The sequence below is a fragment of the Oncorhynchus mykiss genome, chromosome 1, assembly GCF_013265735.2.
Source record: "Oncorhynchus mykiss isolate Arlee chromosome 1, USDA_OmykA_1.1, whole genome shotgun sequence".
Taxonomy (NCBI): Eukaryota; Metazoa; Chordata; class Actinopteri; order Salmoniformes; family Salmonidae; genus Oncorhynchus; species Oncorhynchus mykiss.
This window is the reverse complement of record NC_048565.1, coordinates 59,221,822-59,249,788: the sequence shown is the minus strand read 5'-3', so window position 1 is coordinate 59,249,788 and position 27,967 is coordinate 59,221,822. Positions and strand designations below refer to the sequence as shown.

Below are 27,967 nucleotides of genomic sequence, written 5' to 3'. Positions count from 1 at the left end.
ATGATTTCCTCCTTTTAATGGGGTGATTGTCGTCTAATCAGGTGCGAGCATACACAACACTCCGGACCGCCCCACCGTTTACTCACTCAGTAACAACCAGGGGCCGGCTTCACAAAACCTTCTTATTAAGAAGAATTGTATTCTTAACTGGCATTTTTTCCTTAACTATAGACTTAAAAATAAAGTTAAGCAAAGTTGTTATTGCTTTAAAAATGTTGTTGGAAAGTCTCTTGCGCTATTACTTATGTTTCTCCTGAAGCAAAAAGTTTAAAAGAAATTCGATTCTTGAAAATAAAGTTCTTGGCAGGGCCCAGGGGCTTGCTTTCATTAGCTTTTTCTCTCACTGCCCTGAGTTTAAGACAAGGGTTTAGCTATCTTGGAATTTATCCAATGTGTACCCAATGTGTACTGTGCAAGAAGCAATCACGCCATAGTGTCAGGGTTGAAATAATTATATATTTTTTTATGAGAAATCCCATATATATATATATATATATATATATATATATATATACATACGGCCATGGGATTTCTCATAAAAAAATATACAATTATTTCAACCCTGACACTATGGCGCCGCCGGTAGAGGGCGGCTTGGCATGACTTGGCATTGCAACTATATGAAGAAGTTTAACTAAAACATCAACTCAAATTGCTCCTTTTGTAATGACCACCCAGAAACAGTTGTGCATCTTTTTTGGCATTGTATGCATGTAAGAAAACTGTGGCAAGACATCAGTAGGTTTATAATTGAACACATTTATGAAGATTTTACACTATTGTGGAGAGATGTACTGTTTGGATTCTTTACATTCAATAGAAATAAGCGGAATCATTTTTATGTAATTAATTTCATTATTCTTTTGGCCAAATTTCATATACACAAATGTACATTTACAAACAGAAAACCACATTTTCGTACCCTACAAAAATAAATTTAACTGTATTTTAAGACGATTAAATGCTCTACTAACACAAAAGCTGTTAGAATTGTAAGTATATGCATGTCCCTTAAGGTCCTTGTGTAATTGTAATGTGATATTGTACCCCCTAGCTCGATTGTCTATTGTTTGTAATCTATGTATGCTTGTGTTCCCTCATGTGCTTTATGTATTGATTTGATATTAATAAAAATAAAATAAAAAAATTAAAAAAGGCTTTCAATATTCTACCTTGACATGAGTGAATATATGTGTGTAATATGCACTGCACAACTAAGTCATCAACTTCTGACAAAAGTTCCTGTCTTTCTGGTCAGGCGCAGTCAGTGGGCAGCTATATTTGGGCTCCGTCTGTTGATTCTAATAGCCGTTTTCCGCCATCTGCCTCTTGATTAATATCCACGATAGCTATCTTGACTCGAGGAGGTTGCAGCGTGTTCCTTCAGAACTATGGCGTCAGGCGAACCAAGAGCGAAGAAACTCCGACTGTCAGATGAGAAAAAGGAGAAGAAAACCCCAGAAAAGAAGACCCCAGAAAAGAAGACCCCAGAGAAAACTCAAGAGAGTTCAAGGAAAGCCCCGACCAAACTGGGGTAGCTATAGTTAACTCAATGCAGCTCTGCTGAGCATGGCTACTGACTACACGAGTCTGGCTGCAGCTATAGCTAGTTAAATACTTTACACGTGCTTATGCTTTAGATGTTTGCCAAAACCTTGAGGCGTGGGCCAAAACCTTGAGGCGTGGGCCAAAACCTTGAGGCGTGGGCCAAAACCTTGATGCGAGGGCCAAAACCTTGAGCCGAGGGGCTAGCTTGTGAACTCTGAATCAATGAGATATCGATCAAGCATTTAAACTTCAGCACCGTTCATTCATTATTAGTCTGATCACGTCAATGGAAAGAATGTAACATCAGCTAGCTAGTTTATGCAATGCGTACATGTTTTGTCCGCTAGCTGTGTGTGGAAGCATTATTTAGTTGTGCCTTCAGAGTATGTCACAGAGTATGTCACACAGTATGACATACTCTAAATGACCTAAAATTAATAAATCTCATATCTTTCACAGTCAGGCCAACCCAATGTGTACTGTGCAAGAAGCAAATAGTAGGCCTACTATTGAAACGAATAAATTAGGCTGACAACTGAGTAAGAAATTCACAGGTTTCAGATTTTCCCTTTTTTATTGTTCAGGTTTTCTCTCTTCCACTCTTTAGTTTAAAAATGGAAAGACTGAACAAACTTGGAAGTTCTACATCAGTGCTTCCCAACCAAGGGGTACTGGCACCCCTAGGGGTACTTGGCCTATCCACATGGGGTACTTCAGAAGACTCATGAGACCATAGGCTGGTCTCTACTGCTAAAATACACTTGAGGGGTTACTTAAGAAAGAATCCAGGCAGAGCAAAATTCAGTTGGTGGTACAATAACTGAAAACAGTAACAATGTTTAGACCACTTTTGAGGTCTGAGAAACATGTACAAAATGTAGATTTGAGTGACCCTTTCCCTTACAGAAAAAATACGATTATCATAAACCTTTATTATAAGAATATTATAGTACTGGGCTCCATCTCTTCCCGCGGCATTGTCCATTATTTCCAACTTAATGTACAGAACGTCAGCGTTTATCCCTTATGGATTCATAGGCCTAAATAGCCTATAGGCTACTGACATTACAAATCATGCCTTATAGTTAATAAACATGTTTATTATAATTATTGAACAATTCGTCAAGCAAAGAAGATTCAATTACTGAATAAATGTATAGGCCTATCAATCACAATGTAGATCTATATGATTTGGCTTCATTGTTGAGCTTGGACCTCATTATCTGTGGTTGAGTATTTGTTAAGTGGGACACTTACGCTTTGTAATGGATATCTTTAAATGTGTACAATAACAACCAACCATCAATGACTGTTAGTGAGGAAGTACTGTATGTGATGATAAAATGCGTTCGATGGGTGTGCCGTCATCATTGTGGGCGTGGTATCCCGTGTAATGACACGTGTCTCTAGAGTCATAGGCTGCATTCCAAACACTAAACAGACACATGCTCAGCCCTCAAATTAAGTGGACACTTTTGATAACTTATGACGTCTGATGAGTTTACACTTGCAGAGCAAGGGGTGAGGGAGGAAGGAATACATTTTAAATGGACTGCCCTTGCCCGGAAATTCGTCACTCGTTCGTCCAGCGACGATTGTGTTTTCAGCCACCGGTAGCTTGTGGTGCTCTATATGCGTTACAGTCAATTATAATTGCATGTCTACTTATATTAACTATATAATTATTAATATACGTCTACTGTATGCCAGCTAGCAAATTAATTAGCTAACTAACGTTAGCCTGTCAAGCTGGAACTTCTGAAGAAAGACAATGTTTTCTTTGTAGAATTTCCAAAAGCTAACCAAACAAAAACATAATTTAATACTTTTTAGAAGTGTTTGTGCATTAGTAGCACAATTTTGAACTTATTTACATTCGTTTTTACTTACACTTGTTTGTTGACTCCATGTTGAGGTTTTGGCTGACTTTTCTAGCGGATGTACAATCATCGCAAATTGAATTATAGGACGTTTCAGCCCCGACGTGAACATAATTGTACACTCACAAACTCCAATAAAAACGAGGCTGAGGGGCTTACGTTGCAAACTTCTCTTGCTTGGCTAATAACTTGGACCAACAACAAATATGGCTTCAGGGATTATCCCACAGGCATAAGATGAGGGTAAGTGGATGAGGGTGTGTCATTTATGAGTTTGAAACACTGCCTGGTAAGGAAAATGACGGGTTCTGAGGTAAATAATGTTAGGGTTATAAAAAAACTAAGGAATATTCAGTGTCTCATTACAACATATTTTGTAATGGGATGTAATTGTAAGTCATGACTGTTCATGCTTTCTGTACTACTCACACCTTTTTAGAATATTGACATTTTGACAGTGTCCCAGTATGCCAATCGCCTACTGTCAAACTGGGACACTCCTCTAGGCCATTTTTTTTAATGCAGACAAAATATTTTGGTTGACTATGAAATACCAGTGCTGTGTATTCATGGATGCCAAGTGAAGCCAGGCTTCTCAAAAAAATGGACCAAGAAAACAGCAAATAATTTATCTTTCGTCTTTGTATTTTCATAATTTTCCTTCAATTCCCAAGAGGCTGAATGTATCTCACCAGAGAAAGCATCCGAACGAGAGAAACAGCATGATATTGTTGCCACCCATAGCATTGAATGCAATCGAAGCAAGCCTCCCTTGATAAATGGAATTTGGCCTCCCTTGATAAATGTTTTTGTATAAAATAATAGCCAATCAGCGTTGAGTTCAACTGGGTGAGCTCAACTGTGAATGGTCCTGAGCACCAAAAAAAAGTGTCAAGGGAAGCCAGTTTGTATTTGGCATCACTCCTATCGCATCAAGAGAAATACGTTGTTGTCCTCCAGTGGCTGGCAAGCTAGCTAAAATTGTCCTTTTCCTAAATTAGCCATGGACGGAGATGGGGATTTGGACTTGTGGTAAAAGCGTGTAGGCCTATGTATGGCATAGTCCGATCGTTTTGTCATCATGAAAGAGAGGAGAATGGCAATTGGCGTTTCTCTACAAGTAGGGTGAGTCAACATGATTTTTTTTACTTGTATGAATGCAGACACACACACAAATCAGAACTGTGGACAGCCACATCATATTTAGTGTACATTGATGGGACTAAATTGTTTTTGTTATCTTTTAGTTGTCACTGTATTAGACTAAGCATAGATGATTTGATGATGTTGAAGTTGAAATGGTGCTGGAATAGTGGAGGCAGCTCCTGTTTTCTTTGCGACTTAAGGTAACTGTGGTTCTAAATCAATAGTTGTTTAGTAGTCCAAAAATTATGAACATTAACTTGCTTGACCATGCTGTAGGTCATGTAACTGGTTGTTACACGCAGTATGCTTTGTGGACCACCGGACAGAGGTTGCTCTCCGGTTTTGTGATGAAAAAAAAGGTGTGGTTGAATTTATTCTGCCTGCCATGGTCTTATTGTCTTGGTCTTAGGCCTATATATCACAGTCGCAAGGCATATGAACAGGTTATAGAGCAAACAACGCAATTATCACAACACATAGCTTCTAATATGTGACGCGTTTCAGGAAACGGCATATGTCACAGGTCATGACTTCACAGAAAATACATTTTTAAAGTTTGTTTTTAATCAAAATGCATTTTTGGGCAGAAATGCCTTCTGGAAAATGTGAATTTTCATGTGCCTTAATAACAAACTTGTATGACATCTATAAATACAAATAAAATTGTTAAATTACGAGCTTGTTCAGTTTGTCTCAATTGTTGAATCTTGTTATGTTCATGCAATTATTTACACATGTTAAGTTTGCTGAAAATAAATGCAGTTCTTTTTTGCTAAGTTAAGCCACAGAAAAAAACGGCAACCTTCCCACGAGCCGTGTTTGGCTGAGATAATGAGTGGACTGGACATGCCGAGAGAGGAGTTCGAATTGGTTTGCCATATAAACTCAGTAAAAAATAACTGCATTTATTTTCAGCAAACTTAACATGTGTAAATAATTGTATGAACATAACAAGATTCAACAATTGAGACATAAACTGAACAAGTTCCACAGACGTGACTAACAGAAACTGAATAATGTCTCCCTGAACAAAGTTGGTGGAGTCAAAATCAAAAGTAAGTCAGTATCTGGTGTGGCCAGCAGCTGCGTTAAGTACTGCAGTGCATCTCCTCATGGACTGCACAAGATTTGCCAGTTCTTGCTGTGAGATGTTACCCCACTCTTCCACCAAGGCACCTGCAAGTTCCCAGACATTTCTGGGGGGGGAATGGCCCTAGCCTTCACCCTCCGATCCAACAGGTCCCAGACTTTCTCAATGGGATTGAGATCCGGGCTCTTCTCTGGCCATGGCAGAACATTGACATTCCTGTCTTGCAGGCAATCACAGAACGAATGACTGGTGGCATTGTCATGCTGAAAGTGTACCATATGAGGGAGGAGGATGTCTTGTTCCTTGTAACGCACAGCGTAGAAGATTGCCTACAATGACAACAAGCTCAGTCCGATGATGCTGTTACACACTGCCCCAGACCATGACGGACCCTCCACCTCCAAATCGATCCCGCTCCAGAGTACAGGCCTCGGTGTAACGCTCATTCCTTCGAGGATAAACGCAATCCGACCATGACCCCTGGTGAGACAACCGCAACTCGTCAGTGAAGAGCACTTTTTGCCAGTCCTGTCTGGTCCAGCGACGGTGGGTTTGTGCCATAGGCGATGTGGTTGCCGGTGATGTCTGGTAAGGACCTGCCTTAAATCAGGCCTACAAGCCCTCAGTCCAGCCTCTCTCAGCCTATTGTGGACAGTCTGAGCACTGATGGAGGGATTGTGCTTTCCTGGTGTAACTTGGGCAGTTGTTGTTGCCGCCATCCTGTACCTGTCCCGCAGGTGTGATGTTAGGATGTACTGATCCTGTGCAGGTGTTACACATGGTCTGCCACTGCGAGGATGCCTCCTTGCAGCATACCTGAGGCACGTTCACACAGATGAGCTGGGACCCTGGGCATCTTTCTTTTGGTGTTTTTCAGAGTCAGAATGCCTCTTTAGTGTCCTAAGTTTTCATAACTGTGACCTTTAATTGCCTACCGTCTGTAAGCTGTTAGTGTCTTAATGACCGTTCCACAGGTGCATGTTCATTAAATGTTTATGGTTCAGTGAACAAGCATGGGAAACAGTGTTTAAACCCTTTACATTGAAGATCTGTGAAGTTATTTGGATTTTGACATATTATCTTTGAAAGACAGGGTCCTGAAAATGGGCCTTTTGTTTTATTGCTGAGTTTAGAAGGCTTCTGTCTATTTGAGCTGGTAAGTCTGTGTTGGTAATCCTGTCAAACGCGTCTTTGAAAACAAATGTGTGGTGGAGGTGCATAAGTGTTGCTTTCCACTTTCTGGACGATCGAGTTGAGAAATCAGTGGAATTAGAAAACACCTGTCTTGCATCTTCAAACTAAGGGCAACCGTGGCATGGCATCTGTGACAGGGAGACGCGTCCATCATGCATGATGTTGTATACAGACGGGTAAGATATTATGTGTTTCTGATTTTGACAAAGTGGTTTCATTTCAAGCTAAAGTGTACTGTTAGTTAGCTGTCTAGCTCCGTAGCTAACGTTATGTGTATGACATTATTGCTAGTAAGAGCCTAATGTTAGCTAGCTAATAAGGATGCATGTTATATCGGTGAACATATCGGAATCGGCCGATATTAGCTAAAAATGCCAACATCGTCTAGTTTAATGCCAATGTGGAAAACCGATGTCAAAGCTGACGTGCATACCTATATAACGTAGTTGCATGATGTAATGACGCCACGCAAACTTTTGCGCTACACGTGCAACACAGCATTCCGAACCTAGCCCACAATGTCTGCTCTGTGGAAGTCGAGCAGTCATTTGAAAGCGTAAGAGCATTTCAACGAGATGGCGAAATCCATGAATGCCAAGGTAAATGGAATTCATTGCCATTGACAATCAACCGTTCATTGTCGTGGGTGATGTTGGCTTTCGCCGACTGGTCGAGCACCGGTACACACTATAAGTGCGCTATTTTTCAGATGTTGCCCTATCGGAGTTATACAATAATAGCGCCACTGCTATTAGCTTCACGACATGTCGTTTGGGTCTTTGCGTGTCAAAAAAGGTACAAGTCAAATAACGCTTTGACGTGTCAAATAAGCTTTTAATTTGACACTTCAAATAACACAGTTCTATTATAGAATGTTGTGTGCTCTGAATTTGCACATGCAAGCCAAGTGCCACCACTACTATCAGTAGCACTGTCAAAGCTGTACGAAAAAGTCTACAAACACCGGCCATGAACGCGTTGGTAATAAAGCAGCATTTGTTCGACTGCAACTTCTGGGGTAGCTAGCTAGCTTTAGCTTGGCACCTAGCTAGCAGCAATACAACCAGCCTGAAAACAATGACCAGTAGAAACTGCAGTCATTTTCATTATTCTTAGCAATGATTTAGGAATCCTTGTAAGTATTAGCTAGGTAGCCACTTGTTGTTCACCTATTGAAATTTAACTTCAGCTTGCCAGCTACTTAACCCTGTTACTCAAAGCTAATGTTATAAGCAGCCAGCTAGCTTCACCTGGCTAGTGAGGTTCAACCGGACCGGCTTGTGTTGTGAAGCTAGCCACAATAAGGATTAGGCCCAATAGTGGAATTTTCTGTTTGCCTTCAAAATAAAAGTACTTATTTGAAAGTGATGCAGAAGGTTGCAATTGGTGGAATCATGTCATATTTAGACTAGATAATGTTAAACAAGGTTGGAATGTGAAGCAATGAAATGGGGTATCCGTCTACTCGGTGACACACACAGAACACAACTGTGAAGAGTTTATGCCAATATTAGCGTTGTAGCTCTCATCGTGGGACTGTGGCTGTGTGAAATAACCTCTCCAGTCAGCCTATTGTGTGTGTTGACATTCATATTGCACTGAACAGCTTTACCTAAGGATTGGGGATCAAGGAAATGGGGTATTAGTCTACCAACGTCCTCCTCAGTTATCAGACTCCAAAACATGCAATTCTAAAGTATAATAGATCCAGTATGATTTCAACAGATTTTTGTCAAATTAACAAATTGTTATTTTGTTGATTTTATATAACAACACTCCAACCTTGTTCAGCATGATCTATTCAATTGTGCCATAATTCCACCATTTATATTAATTTGCATCACTGTCAATGACATACTTTTATTTTGAAGGCTAAACGCAAAGTCCACTATTGTGGCTAATCCTTATTGTGGCTAGCTTCACATGGATGGGTCCGACCACCGTTAATCAAATAAGAATTGTCTTATAAATTAGGGTTAATTTAGGTAACACCAAGCTATATAGTTAGCTAGCTAACTATAGCTACGGAAACAGATGTTTTTGGGGAAGAAAATTTTTTTGTTGGTTAGCTCCCAGCAGAATCATGCAGGGTAGTAACGATATGATTTGGCACTATGTTCATTGTTGTTTTACTAACTAACGTTACATGGCTAGCTCGTTAGCTAACGGTACGTGACGTGTGATTTTATACGTTTATCTAGCTAGGTTAATTGTTTACCTAGCTAGGTAAGTGTCTTAAGCTGAAGTGTACTGTTAGCTAGCTAATGTTAGCTGGCTGGCTCCCTAGCTGACGTTATTATTCGTATCCCAGAGCTGTTTGTTTTCCTAGTTAGAGCCTAATGTTAGCTAACAGATTCATGCATGGTAGTAACGACATGATTTGGCACTATGTTCATTGTTGTTTAATTAGCTAACGTTAGCTGGCTGGCTCGTTAGCTAACTTTATGTGACGTGTGATCTTACACGTTGTTTACCTAGCTAGGTTCATTATTTACCTAGCTAGCTACCTACATGTCTTAAGCTAAAGTGTACAACACCAGTTGAATATGGCCGGTGTTAGTAAACGTCGGCAAAAAAGCGTCATGAAATTGTTGCCAGCAGAGCTGGTTAGGCTGTTTTCATATTATCCAGAGGTAAACAAATCATTGGCCAGAGCGTCAAGTGTGTGTGCTCTGAACGCTCTGACAGCGAAACAAGATTTGTGGGGTTTAAGCTTAAGAGGGTGTGATTGATGCTTAATGGGTGTAGACAAAGAAGAGCTCTTCACTAGATACCAAAACATTCAAAAGGGATTTTGTCTAAAGTGAGTTTACAAGTTATCAACTTTCAAAGCATAATTACTTTGCCATTGTTCCTCAAATGCAGTGTACTGTTTGGTAGCTCTGCGTCTCTACTTTCATCAAATATAAAATACACCATTTCAAATTTTGCTACAAAAGACCGGATCCAAGTGGTGAGCCTTTTAACTGGATTTGCTTCTCCAATTATTTTACCCACCACCGCCACTGTGAAATAGTGTACATGTTTTTGTAACAGAAATCCATATTCTAAATGCACTGAACAAAAATATTGACACAACATGCAACAATTTCAAAGATTTTACTGAGTTCCAGTTCACATAAGGAAATCAGTCAATTGAAATAAATTCATTAGGCTGTGATCTATGGATTTCATATGACTGGGAACACAGATATGCAAAAAAAAAAAGTTGGGGCTGATCAGAAAACCAGTCAGTATTTTTGGTCTGACCACCATTTTCGTAATGCAGTGCAACACATCTCCTTTGCATAGAGTTGATCAGGCTGTTGATTGTGGCCTGTGGAATGTTGTCACACTCACAAAGCTGCGTGAAGTTGCTGGATATTTGCGGGAACTGGAACACGCTGTTGTTCACTTCAATCCAGAGCATCCCAAACATGATCAATGGGTGACATGTCTGGTGAGTATGCAGGCCATGGAAGAACTGGGATGTTTTCAGCTTCCAGGAATTGTTTGGGGCTGTGCATTATCATCCTGAAATATGAACTGATAAATGGCACGACAATGAGCCTTAGGATCTCATCACAGTATCTCTGTGCATTCAAATTGCCTTCGATAAAATGCAATTGTGTTCGTTGCCCGTAGCTTATGCCTGTCCCATACCATAACCCCTCCACTAACTACCATGGGGCACGCTGTTGACATACACACCCTGCCATAGTTTTATAAAAAAATAAAAAATGTAACTCCTTCTCCCCAATTTTGTGGTACCCTCCCCTAACCCGGACGACACTGGGCCAATTGTGCGCTGCCCCATGGGTCTTCCAGGTCACGGCCGGCTGCGACAGAGCCTGGACTCGAACCCAGAATCTCTAGTGGCACAGCTAGGACTGCGATGCAGTCCCTTAGACCACTTCGCCACTCGGGAGGCCTGCCCGGTACAGTATAAACCGGGAATCAGTCGTGAAGAGCACAGTTATCCAACATGCCAGTGGCCATCGAAGGTGAGCACTTGCCCACTGAAGTCGGTTACGACGCCGAACTGCAGTCAGTTCAAGACCCTGGTGAGGAAGACGAGCACGCAGATGAGCTTCCCTGAAACGGTTTCTGACAGTTTGCAGAAATTCTTCGGGTGTGCTAACCCACAGTTTCATCTGCTGTCCGGAGGGCTGGTCTCATACGATCCCCAGGTGAAGAAGCAGGATGGGCTGGGCTGGCGTAGTTACATGTGGTCTGCGGTTGTGAGGCCGGTTGGACATACTGCTAAATTCTCTAAAACGATGTTGGAAGCGGCTTATGGTAGAGAAATGAACATTCAATTCTCTGGCAACAGCTCTGGTGGACATTTCTGCATTTAGCATGCCAATTGCACGCTCAATCAACTTGAGACATCTGTGGCATTGTGTTGTGTGACAAAACTGCACATTTTTAGAGTGGCCTTTTATTGTCCCCAGCACATGGTGCATCTGTGTAATGATCATGCTGTTTAATCAGCTTCTTGATATGCCACACCTGTCAGGTGGATGTATTATCTTGACAAAGTAGAAATGCTCGCTAACAGGGATGTAGAGCTACATTTTACTTAAAGATATTACCTCACCAACATGTTTTATTTTGCTGTATTTGAGGGGTAAGGTCTTTCTGGTTTCATTCTACAAAATATCCACTAGAGTTTAGTGTTGAGAATGTTGAGCTGATAGGCCTAGATTTATTTTAGATGTATTTTATTTATAGGCTATTCAATTACATAATTTATGTGATGATAATAATAAATTATAGTTATTAATGTTCCACAAAAATAACTAAAGAATGTTATAATAGATTTAATTTGTATGAATAATTGAAGTTTATCATAAAAATATAGAAATTGCTTTTATAGGCTCTAATTTATCCGTCTTTACAATAAAGAATTATGTGTCCCACTTTGCCGATCAAGGTGGCCCAATATGCCAGTATTAACTGAAAAAATGTGGTCTCGGGACAATTTGGGTTTGAAGAGCCATCCATCCTGTGTGTTTTTAATATTTCTTAATTTTGTATTTTGTGTAGGAAAGTTCTTGAGCTATTTAGAATGGTATCATGTTGGGGGTTAAAACAAAGGGATGATTCTCTTAGGTGTACCGGAAAGCAAATTTTCAGAAAGTGTCCCACATCACCAATACTCACACTATCGCTTCCTTTGTGCTCATGCTTTTATGGGCACACTTTTATTACGCAGGCGGTAAAGAATGGAAACGCGATTCAATGATAATGCACTCAAATAACAATTCAGACGTGCCAACTTGTGTACCCGACTCCGCTATACTTCACATTTCTTTGGCTTTCTTTTTTATTGAAGTATCCGCTTATTCGGGAGCTGTGCTCTCCAGCCAAAGCAAAGATAATTTGTGGGTGAGTGGAGCCCCTTCAGACCCCTTCAGACAATTGTTATAACGTACAGCCTACGATGACTATTAGTTAATTTGTTACATTTATTGTTAACCAAAAGCATATCTTTCATTTCAAACCACATAGTTACGGTCCATGCTAAACACAATTCTTGGGGAGTTGAGCTCTTGATCTCTCCAGCCGAAGATCTGTGCGACAAGCGCAAGTCTAGCATAAAAAGGGAGGCATTTCACTGAACCCAGCAAACACATACAGTACCAGTCAAGTGTGGACACCTACACATTCAAGGGTTTTTCTTTTACTATTTTCTACATTTGTAGAATAATAGTGAAGACATCTATGAAATAACATATATGGAATTATTTAGTAACCAAAAAAGTATAAAAAAATCTAAATATATTTTAGATTCTTCAAAGTAGCCACCCTTTGCCTTGATAACAGCTCTGCACACTCTTGGCATTCTCTTAACCAGCTTCACCTGGAATGCTTTTCCAACAGTCTTGAAGGAGTTCCCACATATGCTGAGCACTTGTTGGCTGCTTTTCCTTCACTCTGCGGTCCAACTCATCCCAAAACATCTCAATTGGGTTGAGGTCGGGGGATTGTGTCAAATAGCCTTTACACAGTCTGGAGGTGTGTAGGGTCATTGTCCTGTTGAAAAACAAATGATAGTCCCACTAAGTCCAAACCAGATGGGATGGCGTATTGCTGTGGTAGCCATGCTGGTTAAGTGTGCCTTGAATTCTAAATGAATCACAGACAGTGTTGCCAGCAAAGCACCATCACACCACCACCTACATGCTTCACTGTGGGAACCACACATGCAGAGATCATCTGTTCATCTACGGTTCCAAACGGGCTCATCAGACCAAAGGACAGATTTCCACCGGTCTAATTTCCATTGCTTGTGTTTCTTGGCCCAAGCAAGTCTCTTCTTCTTGGTGTCCTTTAGTAGTGGTTTCTTTGCAGCAATTTGACCATGAAGGGCTGATTCACACCGTCTCCTCTGAACAGTTGATGTTGAGATATGTCTATTACTTGAACTCTGTGAAGCATTTATTTTGGCTGCAATATCTGAGGGTGGTAACTCTAATGAACTTATCCCTGCAGCAGAGGTAACTCTGGGTTTTCCTTTCCTATGGCGATCCTCATGAGAGCCAGTTTCATCATAGCACTTGATGGTTTTTGCGACTGCACTTGAAGAAATCTTCAAAGTTCTTGAAATTTTCCGCATTGACTGACCGCCATGTCTTAAAGTAATGATGGATTTGTTTCTCTTTGCTTATTTGAGCTGTTCTTGCCATAATTTGTACTTGGTCTTTTACCAAATAGGGCTATCTTCTGAAAACCAACCCTACCTTGTCACAACACAACTGATCAACTGATTGGTTCAAACACATTAAGAAGGAAATAAATTCCACAAATTAACAAGGTACACCTGTAAATTGAAATGCATTCCAGGTGACTGACTACCTCATGAACCTGGTTGAGAGAATGCCAGGATTTCAAAGCTGTCATCAAGGAAAAGGGTTGCTACTTTGAAGAATCTCAAATATAAAATATTTTGATTTGTTTAACACTTTTTTGGGGGTTACTACCATTATTCCAAATGTGTTATTTCATATTTTTGATGTCTTCACTACAATGTAGACAATAGTAAAAACTAAAGAAAAACCCTTGAATGAGTAGGTCTGTCCAAACTTTTACTATATATGTCATGGGATAACAAATAGGCATAATAGGCCTGGTGTGGGTGAACAAAATCAACTTGCACGTGATTGCGGTTTGGTCAGCATGTAAGCTGTTGCTTGAAGTTCTACCTGCTACACAGAGTGTGTTGTTTTGGGAGAGGAGCAGAGGGGAAGAGCATCTTTATTATATTTTCCCCTACTGTACTGTACTAAATTAATCTATGTGTAAGTACAGTAGATTTGGTCCAGTTTTCTGCAAGTACTCATTAAATTGTTGTGAGTGGTTGTACTAAATTATCCTCTAATTGCACAAGTTGCATTTGTTTACATTATGAACCTAGCTAGTCAATGTAGTAGCAGTAGCAGTAGCAGTAGCAGCTTGACTTCAGAAATCTTAGTAAAATAACCAGTGGTGTATGCAACCAAAATCAATTTCATTTCTCATTATTTCAATTCACAAGATGGAATGGGAAAATGTATGGAGTAAAAAGTATTATATTTTCTTAAGGTATGTATAATAGTAAAAAAAATATGAAACCCATCCAAAATAACGACTAAAGTACTTTACACTACTGCTAAATGTCCATGAATGTTTCTACCTGTCCCCAAATTTATGTAGTTGGTGTGGATGGACAAAATCAACATGCGCACGCGCGTGGCCGGTGTAGTTAGCGTGTGAAGTTCTCTGCGTTCATAGTAGGTCAGGGGTAGGGGCTCAGTCCTCAAAAGTCCTTGAAGCACCGACGAAACTAATGTTTAGTCTGAGGCAGAGTAGCGCTTTCCTCTGCATAATTTCAATGTCACTCGTGTCACAGGGAACTACCCACTCCGCTAGCTCGTCGTCTAGGCTCGCTAACGTCAGCTAATTATAATTTACAGAATGTGTTTTCTGAGTTGCTCTAATAACGACTTAAACGTTATTTAGTACATGTAAGCATGCCTCCCGCGTGTTCACAATTGAATCATTGCATCATTATTATGCGCAATTTTCTAAAGACTTGTACATCTCCCTCTAATTTAGTTAGCTATTCTGATACTTGGTGTGTTTCTATCGCGAAAGTGTCTGAATATGATCTCTGCACATTTTGTCACACACATTACGCTCTAATAATGAACGCCCGGGAGACAAAATAGTGAAGCTTACCAATCACAGATCCAGACAGCAGTACTTTGTCACGCCCTCTTCTCGCGTAGCCTATCAGACCAGGTCGAAAGGAGGGTTCAGGCTTTCAGAAAAAAAATCGATTCAAGCGATTCATCAAGGGAGATTTTAAACCCGAGGTTTGGGACGGAGAGTCCTTTTTGGCTGGTTTGTCTGAGGCGGCCAACAGGTCTGTTACACAGAGTGAAACTGTTACTGAGACAAAAAGACGCACACCATGCCAGCAGCACGGTAAGGACACTAGACTAAGGAGAGGACCTGATGTGCATTGTGTTATATAGTCTGTAAAGTACATGGTTCAATGCTGAGGTGTTGGGTCTATCTATACAGTGGATGGTAGGATGCTGAAATGATGGTGTAGCTGGTCTGCTGGTAGGGAAATTGGCTCACCACTCTGTAATCTTAAACGAGCAGATGGAGAGCTTGTTCAGTAGGAACCTATGTGTATTAAGGGTGGGGTGTCAATGAAACACTGATGATTATTTTATTAAGAACGGGCCAACTCCCTATAGGCCTATTAACATAGTGTATTAATGAAGACTATATAAGCTACATTTTATTAAAGTGTCACTGCACACTGATACAATTTGAGAATACAAAATACAGATTTTTTTTTAAACTACATTGTGGACCACTCAGAGTTTTGAGACACTAAAAAACAACCATAATCAAACATGGTACATATTTCCTTTGGCGTCATAATACATTTAATCCTCTATAGTGTATATATTAGTATCAGTTATTATACATTATATCATTTATAAACATGTATGTAAAACAATTAAGTACAGTAGATGAAAGGACATTTATAAAGAAATGACTCCGTTGGAGGATAAGGTAGCAGGCTTAGGCGCAGGAATTTATGTTATTGTTACCTGATACATTTTCACACTTCTACAAGGCTGTGCAGAAAGCAAACGACTGAAACGGGGAGGGAATAACCTGAACTTGTCCATCAATAAACACTTATTTTCGTTTTGCTACGGTGTGCAGTGTGCACTAATGAATACACCCCAGATGTACAGTAGCGAGCGAGAGTTCAACAAGGTTCATTCACCCTGACCCTGCACAGCCTGTCCTCTTTTATTTTTCTTAAGGTTGAATATTATACCTAAGGTGTGTGTGTGTGTGAACTGAAGCCTGATTTAATATGCTTATCACTCTGGCACTGTGTCCCTCGGTGGTGTCAGTCTTTTGACCCGTAGCTAAAACTCCCTGACACACTCCCACACACAAACGCAGGCAGGCAGGTTTGTTTGTTCAGTCTTCTGTTTTACTATTGGGTCTCAGAGGGGGAGGAGAGGTGGGTAAGGATAGATGTTGGTTTAGAAACATGTTTGGGATAACGCTCGTCACAAGACTCTACAACTGTTACAAAATAAAGCTTTGTGTTCAACTCATCCCTGGAAGACACTGCTATCCTCCTGATTGTGCCTTTTTGTGAAATATGTCATGTGATGATGCATGCATGAATGAATATAGGGCTTCTATCACATCTGTGTTAACACCATCTGTGTTCACAGTCCATATTCTCACCTATTGACGTGAGACGGTTTAGGCCTACCTATAATTCTGCCGTTGCGTGAATGGTACACTTATGGACGGTCAATGGGACGCATAGACTATGTTATTCCACCATATGCATATGACATTATCTTATGGTTTGTAACAACACAAAACTAATGTTGTGACTGATAATAATTGTGTGTGTTTTACAGCCCTAATTCTCTGTTCGGGATGGGGAACCCCCTGCTGGACATCTCAGCCGTCGTGGACAAGGACTTCCTGGAGAAGTGAGTCACTGGGGAAGGGGCATAGGTGGCTTTCACACCTAGTTGGTTAGGATTTTTGTTTTGTTTTTTACTCTGGTGCGTTTACCCCCTATGTTTGGTTTGTTTGAACAGGTGTGAACACCATCTAAACTCTGATGTGCACTACACAAGCGCACAGTTAGTTGAGGTAGTATGTACATGTAGGTAGAGTTATTACAGTGACTACACATAGATGACAAAAGAGACCTGCAGTGGTGTGAAGAGGGGGGGAGGGGGCATTGCAAATAGTTTGGGTAGCCATTTGACTAGATGTTCAGGAGTCTTATGGCTTGGGGGTAGAAGCAGTTTAGAAGCATCTTGGACCTAGACTTGGCGCTCCAGTACCGCTTGCGTTGCGGTAGCAGAGATAACAGTCTTACTAGGGTGGCTGGAGTCTTTAACAATTTTTAGGGCCTTCCTCTGACACTGCGTGGTATAGAGGTCCTGGATGTCAGAAAGCTTGGCCCCAGTGATATACTGGGTCGTTCGCCCTACCCTCTGTAGTGACTTGCGGTCGGGGGCCGAGCAGTTGCCGTACCAGGCAGTGATGTAACTAGTCAGAATGCTCTTGATGGTGCAGCTGTAGAACCTTTTGAGGATCTGAGGACCATGCCAAATCTTCTCAGTCTCCTGAGGAGGAATAGGTTTTGTCGTGCCATCTTCACGACTGTCTTGGTGTGCTTGGACCATGTTAGTTTGTTGGTGATGTGGACACCAAGGAACTTGAAGCTCTCAACCTGCTCCACTGCAGCCCCGTCAATGCTCGGCCCTCTTTTTCCTGTAGTCCACAATCATCTCCTTTTTTCTTGATCACGTTGAGGGAGAGGTTGTTGTCCTGGCACCACACGGCCAGGTCTCTGACCTCCCTATAGGTTGTCTCGTCGTTTTCGGTGATCAGGCCTGTTGTTGTGTCATCTGCAAATTTTAATGATGGTGTTGGAGTCGTGCCTGGCCATGCAGTCATAAGTGAACATGGAGTACAGGAAGGGACTGCGCACGCATCCCTGATGGGCCCCTGTGTTGAGGATCAGTGTGGCGGATGTGTTGTTACCACCTGTGGGCGGCCCGTCAGGAAGTCCAGGATCCAGTTGCAGAGGGAGGTGTTTAGTCCCAGGGTCCTTAACTTATTGATGAGCTTTGAGGGCACTATGGTGTTGAACGCTGAGCTTGGTTGAAATTGGTTGTTGATCATTGATAGAGAACTGTTTAAGTCTTTCCATAGATTTTCAAGCAGCCTTAAGTTAAAGCTCCCGAGTGGCGCAACGGTCTAAGGCACTCTCTCAGTGCAAGAGGTGTCACTTCAGTCCCTGGTTCGAATCCAGTCAGTATCACATCCGGCTGTGATTGGGAGTCCCATAGGGCGGCGCACAATTGGCCCAGCGTCGTCCAGGTTTGGCCTGGGTTGGCCGTCATTGTCAATAAAAAATGTGTTCTTAACTGACTAGTTAAATAAAATAAAAATACAATTTAAAAAACTAACTCAGCCACTCTGGAACATTCACTGTCTTCTTGGTAAGCAACTCCAGTGTAGATTTGGTCTTGTTTTTTAGGTTATTGTCCCGCTGAATGGTGAATTCATCTCCCAGTGTCTGGTAGAAAGCAGACTGAACCAGGTTTTCCTCTAGGATCTTTCCTGTGCTTAGCTCTATTCCGTTTCTTTTTTTATTCTACAAAAACTCTGCAGCCCTTAACGATTACAAGCATACCTATAACATGATGCATCCACCACTATCTTTGAAAATATGGAGAGTGGTACTCAGTAATGTGTTTGGGGCAAATGCAATACAACTCCTTGTCTATAGGACAAAAAGTGGGGGGGAAAGCCACTAGTTACTTTTTGCACCAGGATGAATGTTTTGTAGTATTTTTATTCTGTGCAGGCTTCCTTCTTTTCACCCTGTCAATTAGGTTATTGTGGAGTAACTACAATGTTGTTGATTCATCCTCAGTGTTCTCCCATCACAGCCATTAAACTCTGTAACTGTTTTAAAGTCACCATTGGCCTCATGGTGAAATCCCTGAGCAGTTTCCTTCCTCTCTGGCAACTGAGTTAGGAAGGACACCTGTATCTTTGTAGTGACTGGGTGTAATGATACACCATCCAAAGTGTAATTAATAACTTCACCATGCTCAAAGGGATATTCAATGTCTGCTTTTTCTATTTTTACCATCTACCAATAGGTTCCCTTATTAGGTTCCCTTATTTGTGAGGAATTGGAAAACCTCCCTGTTCTTTGTGGTTTGTGGTTGAATCTGTGTTTGAAATTCACTGCTCAACTGAAGTACCTTAAAATGGTCTGTATGTGTGGGTTACAGTGATGAGGCAGTCATTAAAAAAATGTTAAACACTTATTGCACACAGTGAGTCCATGCAACTTATGTGACTCCTGAACATATTTAGGCTTGCATAACAAAGGGGTTGAATACTTATTGACTCAAGACATTTCAGCTTTTCATTTTTTATTAAGTTTTAGAGAAAAATGTAGAGAAACATCATTCCACTTCCAGTGACAAAACATTTTATTTAATCAATTTTAAGTTCAGGCTGTAACGCAACAAAATGTGGAGAAAAGTCAAGGGGTGTGAATACCTTCTCAAAAGCACTGTATAACACACTTTTCAATGTAAATTTGGTCAGATCAACCAAAAAGTTGTTTATTGCAGCTTTTAACCATTGTATGTCAAAATAAATCATTTAGATCCAATAATAAAAACAAATAAACAGTTCTACAACTGAACATCAATAATCAAGAAAGTGCCTGCCCTGCAACAAAATGCTGAGTGATACAGCGTATTTAAGCAATAAGGCCTGAGGGGGTGCGGTAAATGGTCAATATACCACGGCTAAGGGCTGTTCTTAAGCACAACGCAACGCAGAGTGCCTGGATACAACTCTTAGCCGTGGTAAGCTGTTTAGCTGTTCATGAATAAACGTTTTTGGAAGTGATCCATGCTAAAAGAGTTCCTTAAACCTGACTTTGACCTCAGATGGATTAGACCCTTTCTTCTTAAAGGTTGCTGCCCCTATCATCGCAAAGCCTATCTCCAACCTTTTTAACCTTTCTCTCCTTTGGGGAGGTTCCCATTGGTTCCCTTTATTTAAAGGGGGAGATCAAGCTGATCCTAACTGTTATAGGCCTATTTCCAAACTAACTTCGAAAAACAACCTATCATGTGAACAAAATGATTTAACTGACCAAGAAACACGTCAACATTTCGTCATTTCGACCTGCTTCTTTCTAAACTTGGGCTTTGGATTATTATTTTTTTTTATTGTTCCCAAACGCTCTGTGTGACCACCTGCCAACGTGGTTGGCGGAATATACATTCATACAAAATCTACCCTCATTTGGCTGGTGTTAATATTAATATTCATAACTTTTTCCTAGAATAACCATGGCTCCATGCCCATGTGAGTACAGGTGACAATCAGCAACAGCTATTTGGGATTTAATTTTTCTGTTATATTCCATTATATATTTACTGTAAAGTATGTGTTGACTGTGGTAGGGCATGGCGTAGCCATAGATTTCCATGGCTCAGCCATGCACAGATAAATACAATTATGTAATCACTAATTGTGAATGAAGAACAGGGTGGGCCATTCTATTGTATTAATATTTTCTAATTATACTCTCAAAACAGTTTACCCTTTATCAGTCCACCAAATCCAAACAGTCTTATTAGTTTACTCTAGGTCTATTTGGAGTAGGTTACACAGTGAGCGCGTGCTTAATTTACAATAAGAAGAGCAAGACGAATGGATGAACATGCTGCATTAGCGTTACTACAAGATTTGAATGAGAACGACTTGGATGGCGGGGAAGAAATGGATCACGACATCTCTGATTATCCTTCTGATTTAGTGCTGAACAGCTTTCCATATCTGGGAAAGACCCATATCGGGCAGCAGGTGAACGAGTGTTGGATAATGTGGTGTGGATGCTTGTGGAACCTTACATTGGCAAGGGGCAAAATGTCACCATGGACAATTTCTTCACTGTTATTGGCAAACAAGCCTGGTCGGCACCATGAACAAAGGAGATGGGAGCTCCCTCCCTTAGTATAAGGGTAAACTGCACAGTAACAGTTTCCCACAACCTAGTTAAATAAAGGTTAAATAAATAAATATTCGAACAGTGCTTCGGAATTGCAAGCCAACACTCGCACATTACCAAGGCAAGAAATAACATTTGAGTCTTGAGCACCATGCATCCGACAGTCGACAGTTGCCATTGATCGGGGCACAACGAGAAAACCGGAGGCTATTGCACACTGCAACGAACAAAGGTATGTCACTATTACGTAATACACATCGCCATATATAGATAAACATATGCAATGCATTATGCTCTTCTGTATCACACTTGTTGTTTTTCCTATGAGAAAATTATCCTCACCTTTTTTTTATTCTATTCTATTAGGATTCTATTAGGATGTTTTGGATCAGATGGCACTGCTGTACTCGGTGAAAGGTGGAACTCGCCGCTGGCTTGTTGCTGTGTTCTACAACCTGCTTGACTTGGCTGCTAACAACGCACACGTGGTGTTCAAGCAGTAATTTAACAAAACCATGAGCAGGAGAGACTTTATCTGGCACACGGGCTACGTGAGAGACATATGAGGGCCAAGGCAGCAGCAAAGATTCCACGCGAGCCATTGCGCAAGCAAAATTGCATACAGCTCCCGGGGAAGAGAAACTGCCAGGTGGGCAGATGCACTCGGAACAGAACCCGCAACACCCGTTTCAGCTGAAAGTGACTTGTTTGTGGGAAGTGTTGCAAGTGAAAGTGACAAAGATTTGTGTCGACTGTTAGGACAAGGGATTGTTATCCCTAAATGAGATCCAGCTGTTGCGTGAAGACGCACACCATACTGTAAGCGCGAGCGAAGCAAAAAATGTGTCCAATAACTATTATATAACTAATATACTAGTTTGACCGCTGTCTTATGGACACTTAAATTAATTATAAATCCATTATAACTTTTGTGCTGATTTTCACTTCACACCCACACATGGCACTTATACTGATGTTTAGGCTACTGATATTTTCTTCATTGAATGCGTATTTTGCTTCATGGTTTGGTTATTTTTATTTGTTTTGTCGTTATAAAAATGAGCTTTTACTCTGTTCCAACGTATATTTTTGATTCATAGTTGTAACAAAGGCACTCTACAAATAAAATGTATTTGACACTTGAAATTCTGTTTATTTTTTTACATATAGCCAGCCTACAGTAACATAAGGAAAAGTTATGTTCTTTCAAATATAAATGTTTCCGGATTGTAATGTTACCTAAGACCTTTAGAAACCCAACCAAATTATTATATTTCCAATCGCATATATTTAATATATTTATTAGACTGTTAGGAAGTTGACATCCAGAAGACGTGTCATTGGCTGCTATTGGTACTCGTCTTGGCCCTGCTATTCTACTGTTCAATATATGCATAAGGTCGTGTCATGGCTCTTTTGAGAATGAAATGCTTAAAGTTATTGTATTTTATGATATTTATCTCAAAGTACTCCTATAGTGTAAAATACACCATATTTAGGGAAGGTCAGGGACCGGTAGGTTAAAGGTTTTTATTGAAATTAAGTTATTCAAATTACTAAATTGAAAATGGTCAGATTGACCATCTTGGCCGTTTTCTACTATCTTTTGGTATTTTTTTTCATTGGCCCATTGTTGATACAGTCCCAAAATGTTTTGAATGTCAGCAGTCAAGTTTTCAAGATATAGGATTTTAATTTTCACTGCGTTTTGCATCATGGTGATACAATTTTCATTATGATGTGGCAAGTGAAACTTTGCTTCTTGAAAATTGTATATCTTTAAAACTTGACTGCTGACATGCTAAACATACTGCAAGATAGTTTGAGTGGATTATTCGTTTAAGCCTAGCTATCACACGGTCTACTTGAAATGAATGTAGCCCAGTAATAACCAGGCAATTGATTTAAACAATATTTATTATTCAACAGCTTGTACTTTGTCAGTACAACTTTTTTATATATATATATATATATATATATATATATATATATATATATATATATATATATATATATATATATATATATATATATATAACCATCCCGAATTAAGCATAAAGGCTAACCTAGCAATTTGAAAATAGGTTTGAAATACAGCTCTCCCTTTGCTTTTTTCAACAAACATAATTGTTCATGGATAGCCTCCCATAATTCAAACAATGAAAATACCAAGACATGCCTATTTTCTTTACTTCCGCCACCTATAAAACAGAGAAATTCACCTCATCTCAATGTTTTGAGATGCTAACATGAATTGACCAGGTAGATAACCTCTTCCAAAGAAGTCACACATTTCTATCTTACAATTACCTGAGTGGCTGGAAGCCGCAACTGTCAGCCACTGAGCAGGTTAGGGTAACAGATGATCCATCCTCAAGGCCACAAACTGCAGTAGGTGGCCCCTTCTCTGAAGTATATTTTCTTAGTTTAACATAATGCTAAACAGTAAGCCTACATGTTACACAAACCTTTTTGGGGGGGGCAGTTTTGGAAATGCTATATTGTAAAACTGAATAAACAGAAACTGACTTGAACTGGAAGTTTGGAACAAGAACCCTTTTTGCTCACGAAAGCTACCTGCTCCGCCTCAGTTGCTAGCTACCACTTACCCAGTCTACCCTGACTGAGACCATGCCCCAGTGCTCCACAGCGTGCGTGGAAGGAAGTGTCCTGTACTGACACGTAGGGCTGACCGTCCGATCATTCCAAAAGGCCAGGGCCAAACTATTTCACTGGCCTCATTTCTCCCCCACTCCTCGCCCTCTCTTCATCCCCCCTCTCCTCCCGTACCCCTGTCCTATCAGTGGCGTCTTGGCTGGCATGGGCTCAGAGATGTCACGTGTACACTATCGGTCAAAAATTTAGAACACCTACTCATTCAAGGGTTTGTCTTTATTTTGTACTATTTTCTACATTGTGAAATAATAGCGAAGACATCAAAACTATGAAATAACACTAATGGAATCATGTAGTAATATTTTAGATTCTTCAAAGTAGCCATCCTTTGACTTGATGACAGCTTTGCACACGCATTCCCTCAACCAGCTTCATGAGGTAGTCACCTGGAATGCATTTCAATTAACAGGTGTGCCTTAAAAGTTAATATGTTAATGTGGGGGGGGGGGGGGGGTGTAGTATACAGAAGATTTGGCAAAAGACCAAGTTCATATTAAGGCAAAATAAGCTTGAATAAGCAAAGAGAAACGACAGTCCATCATTACTTTAAGACATGAAGGTCAGTCAATACGGAACATTTCAAGGACTTTGAAGGTTTCTTCAAGTGCAGTCACAAAATCCATCAAGTGCTATGATGAAACTGGCTCTCACGAGGACTGCCACAGGAATGGAAGACCCAGAGTTACCTCTGCTGCAGAGGATATGTTCATTAGAGTTACCAACCTCAGAAATTGCAGCCCAAATAAATGCTTCAGAGTTCAAGTAACAGACATATCTCAACATCAACTGTTCAGAGGAGACTGTGTGAATCAGGCCTTCATGGTCGAATATCTGCAAAGAAACCACTACTAAAGGACACCAATAAGAAGAAGAGACTTGCTTGGGCCAAGAAACATGAGCAATGGACATTAGACCGGTGGAAATCTGTCCTTTGGACTGGAGTCCAAATTGGAGATTTTTGGTTCCCAACACTGAATCTTTGTGAGACGTGGTGTGGGTGAACGGATGATCTCTTCATGTGTATTTCCCACAGTAAAGCATGGAGGAGGAGTTGTTATGGTGTGGGGTGTTTTGCTGGTGACACTGTCTGCAATTTATTTAGAATTCAAGGCACACTTAACCAGCATGGCTACCAAAGCATTCTGCAGCGATATCCCATCTGGTTTGGGCTTAGTGAGACTGTCATTTGTCTTTCAACAGGACAATGACCCAACACACCTCCAGGCTGTGTAAGGGCTATTTGACCAAGAAGGAGAGTGATGGAGTGCTTTATGAGATGACCTTGCCTCCACAATCCCCCGACCTCAACCCAATTGAGATGGTTTGGGATGAGTCGGACCGCAGAGTGAAGGAAAAGCAGCCAACAGGTGCTCAGCATATGTGGAAACTCCTTCAAGACTGTTGGAAAAGTATTCCAGGTGAAGCTGGTTGAGAGAATGCCAAGAGTGTGCAAAGCTGTCATCATGGCAAAGGGTGGCTACTTTGAAGAAACTCAAATATAAAATATATTTAGATTTGTTTAACACTTGTTTGGTTACTACATGATTCCCTATGTGTTATTTCATAGTTTTGTTGTCTTCACTATTATTCTACAGTGTAGAAAATACACTGCTCAAAAAAATAAAGGGAACACTAAAATAACACATATTAGATCTGAATGAATGAAATATTCTTATTAAATACTTTTTTCTTTACATAGTTGAATGTGCTGACAACAAAATCACACAATAATTATCAATGGAAATCAAATTTATCAACCCATGGAGGTCTGGATTTGGAGTCACACTCAAAATTAAAGTGGAAAACCACACTACAGGCTGATCCAACTTTGATGTAATGTCCTTAAAACAAGTCAAAATGAGGCTCAGTAGTGTGTGTGGCCTCCACGTGCCTGTATGTATCTGGACTGAATCATTGGGGTTATTGGCCTGCTACACTAGACCTGTAACTTTTTCAGAGCGTGAGACGCTCCTCGATGCACTGGTGTAGCTCCTATGTTGGGGTAGTAGCTGTATGTAGTGAGTGCATGTTAAGGGTTAGATGGGGTTTGGATAAAGTTTATATAGGTTTAATTAGTGTTTAGTAGTTGTATGTAGTGGGAGCGGATCAAAGGGCTCTGCTAGATTACAGCCCCGAGACCAGTCTGTCTCAGACCACTTACGTAAACAATGGATTAGTACTAGAATGTGACCAAACCTTGAACATTCTTTGGTTTTATGGAACAATCATTTTAGTCTAGACACACACACACACACACACACACACACAAACACACAAACACACAAACAAAGCTGATAAATCCAGAGAGAGCTGTGGTGTAAAGTAATCAACTAGATCCTGATCAAAGTGGAGTGGGTTTTAATCACCTTGTTGTGTGCGTATGTATATAATCAGAGGAGATTTCTTTGTGTCGTAGAAAATGACATTTAAAGGGCACAGACTCAGACTTTGTTCCCTGAAGCTCTCCTGTTTTTTCATCCTCAACGACTGAAAGATACTCATCTCTTTCTTTCGTTCCCTCCCCCTTCCTGCCCCTTCTCTCTCATTCTCTCTCTCAGGTACGGTCTGAAGCCCAACGACCAGATCCTGGCCGAGGACAAGCATAAAGCATTGTGGGTACCTCCTACCACTCACATTAATTCAATCAATCATTCAACATCATCCGAGGTTCATGTAAAGTCTTAGTTGCCTCACATTTGCCTTATTTCTTTGTTGCATGAAGAAGTGTTTTTCCATTTTAAACTCCTGATTGTCTGTGGTCGCTGTTCAGGCACACACGCACACATATAGGGTCCGTAAGTTCACACACTGAGCTGTTCTCTTTCCTGGAGTGGGCTGGACAGAACAGGCACGTTCTAGAATTCACCAGGGACGAGTCTAGCCAATGATGGGGCAGGAGGTTCAGAACTAGCCAACAGAAGGGCAAGAGGCCTAACCTCCCCCACCTGGCCGGGCCAAAGCAGTTTGAGGAAGAAAGTCTACATTTAATCACATAGAGATAAGAAGACAGCTGCGGTGAAGGAAAGGACCGTGGAGGTTTTCCCCGTGGTTCAGTAGGGTAAAACCAACGTTGTCTTCAGATCAGATCTGTATATCATATGAATGTTGTACCATAAAACATTGAGCACTTCTTTTGGCATTGGGAGATTAATTTGGCATGTAGCTAGCTAGATAAGCATTTAGCTTGCTTCATCAGATATTAGGCTTTTGGAAAGAGCTTGACATCAGCAAGTTCTCGTCCTGGCAAAGTTGTCAGTCGGACTACTGTCATCACCATTATAGATGGCAAGCAAATCAATCAATATTTGGATATAGCCATCTAGTTTATTTCCTGAAAGTTAGCTTGTTAACTACTCTACCGGTCAAAAGTTTTAGAACACCTACTCGTTCAAGGGTTATTCTTTAATTTTTTACTATTTTCTACATTGTAGAATAATAGTGAAGACATCAAAACTATGAAATAACACATATGGAATCATGTAGTAGCCAAAAAAGTGTTAAACAAACATTAAGAAGGAAAGAAATTCCACAAATGAACTTTTAAGTAGGCACACATGTTAATTGAAATGCATTCCAGGTGACTACCTAAGGACCTCATGAAGCTGGTTGAGAGAATGCCAAGAGTGTGCAAAGCAGTCATTAGTTCTACTTACCACTATGTGTAGCCAAATGTACAAAGTTTATACCGGTACATTGCAAAGTAAACATTATCAGACAACAGTACATCGCCAAATGCGCCCTTCTGCTGCTTGACAGGCAGAGCCCACAAAGAATGGGAAATTAAGCTAAACCACTCATACTTGTCAGGTATAGTTCACTTTTATTTTATATCACTCAAACATCAAATTAATGGTGGCTGATATCGTGAGGCTTCCCTCGCGTATCTGAAATTACACGATCAATTGATGTTTACTGATCATGAAAAGCATGCAGTTACTTGCTGTATAACTCTGATGATAAAGCTAAAGGTGAGCAATTGTTTTGCATCAAGTAATTGTAAATGTGTAGTTCTGGCTATGCTCTTCAATAGGTGATGATATTCCAACTAAATATTTAACATTTATTTAACAATCCATTGAAAACGACACACAGTTGTCAATAGTTTTAGCGGAGCTGGGAGTCTCCTTGCCCTCCAGCAAGCAAATTATTGATAAGGACCTATTAACTAAGCGTCTCAGAGAAGGAGTGCTGATTTGGGATCAGTTTTGCCAATTAGATCACAATTAATATGATTACATGGACACGGGGAACCTGATCCTAGATCAGCACTCTTAGGGGGCTTTTCACGTCAAATTGTTTTGGAGCGTTTCTTTTACAACTCTAGTGCGTTTCCCCCCTAATTCG

At 40.5% G+C, this 27,967-nt stretch overlaps 1 protein-coding gene across 2 annotated transcripts in view; it reads left to right on the top strand.

Moving 5' to 3' along the window:
* The first annotated feature begins 1,278 nt into the window (after nucleotides 1–1,278).
* The window catches only part of LOC110525737 (adenosine kinase), a 35,931-nt gene continuing 9,242 nt past the window's right edge, over nucleotides 1,279–27,967 (top strand). Inside the window, exons 1-3 of one of the 2 annotated variants that reach the window (XM_021606138.2) lie at nucleotides 1,279–1,534; nucleotides 16,797–16,871; nucleotides 26,182–26,235. In XM_021606138.2, the coding sequence (XP_021461813.1) occupies nucleotides 1,392–1,534; nucleotides 16,797–16,871; nucleotides 26,182–26,235 (272 nt within the window). In that variant the 5' untranslated portion in view covers nucleotides 1,279–1,391. Of the gene's footprint in view, nucleotides 1,535–15,155; nucleotides 15,310–16,796; nucleotides 16,872–26,181; nucleotides 26,236–27,967 lie in introns of those variants that run through there. The other variant, XM_021606148.2, reaches the window with a different exon arrangement.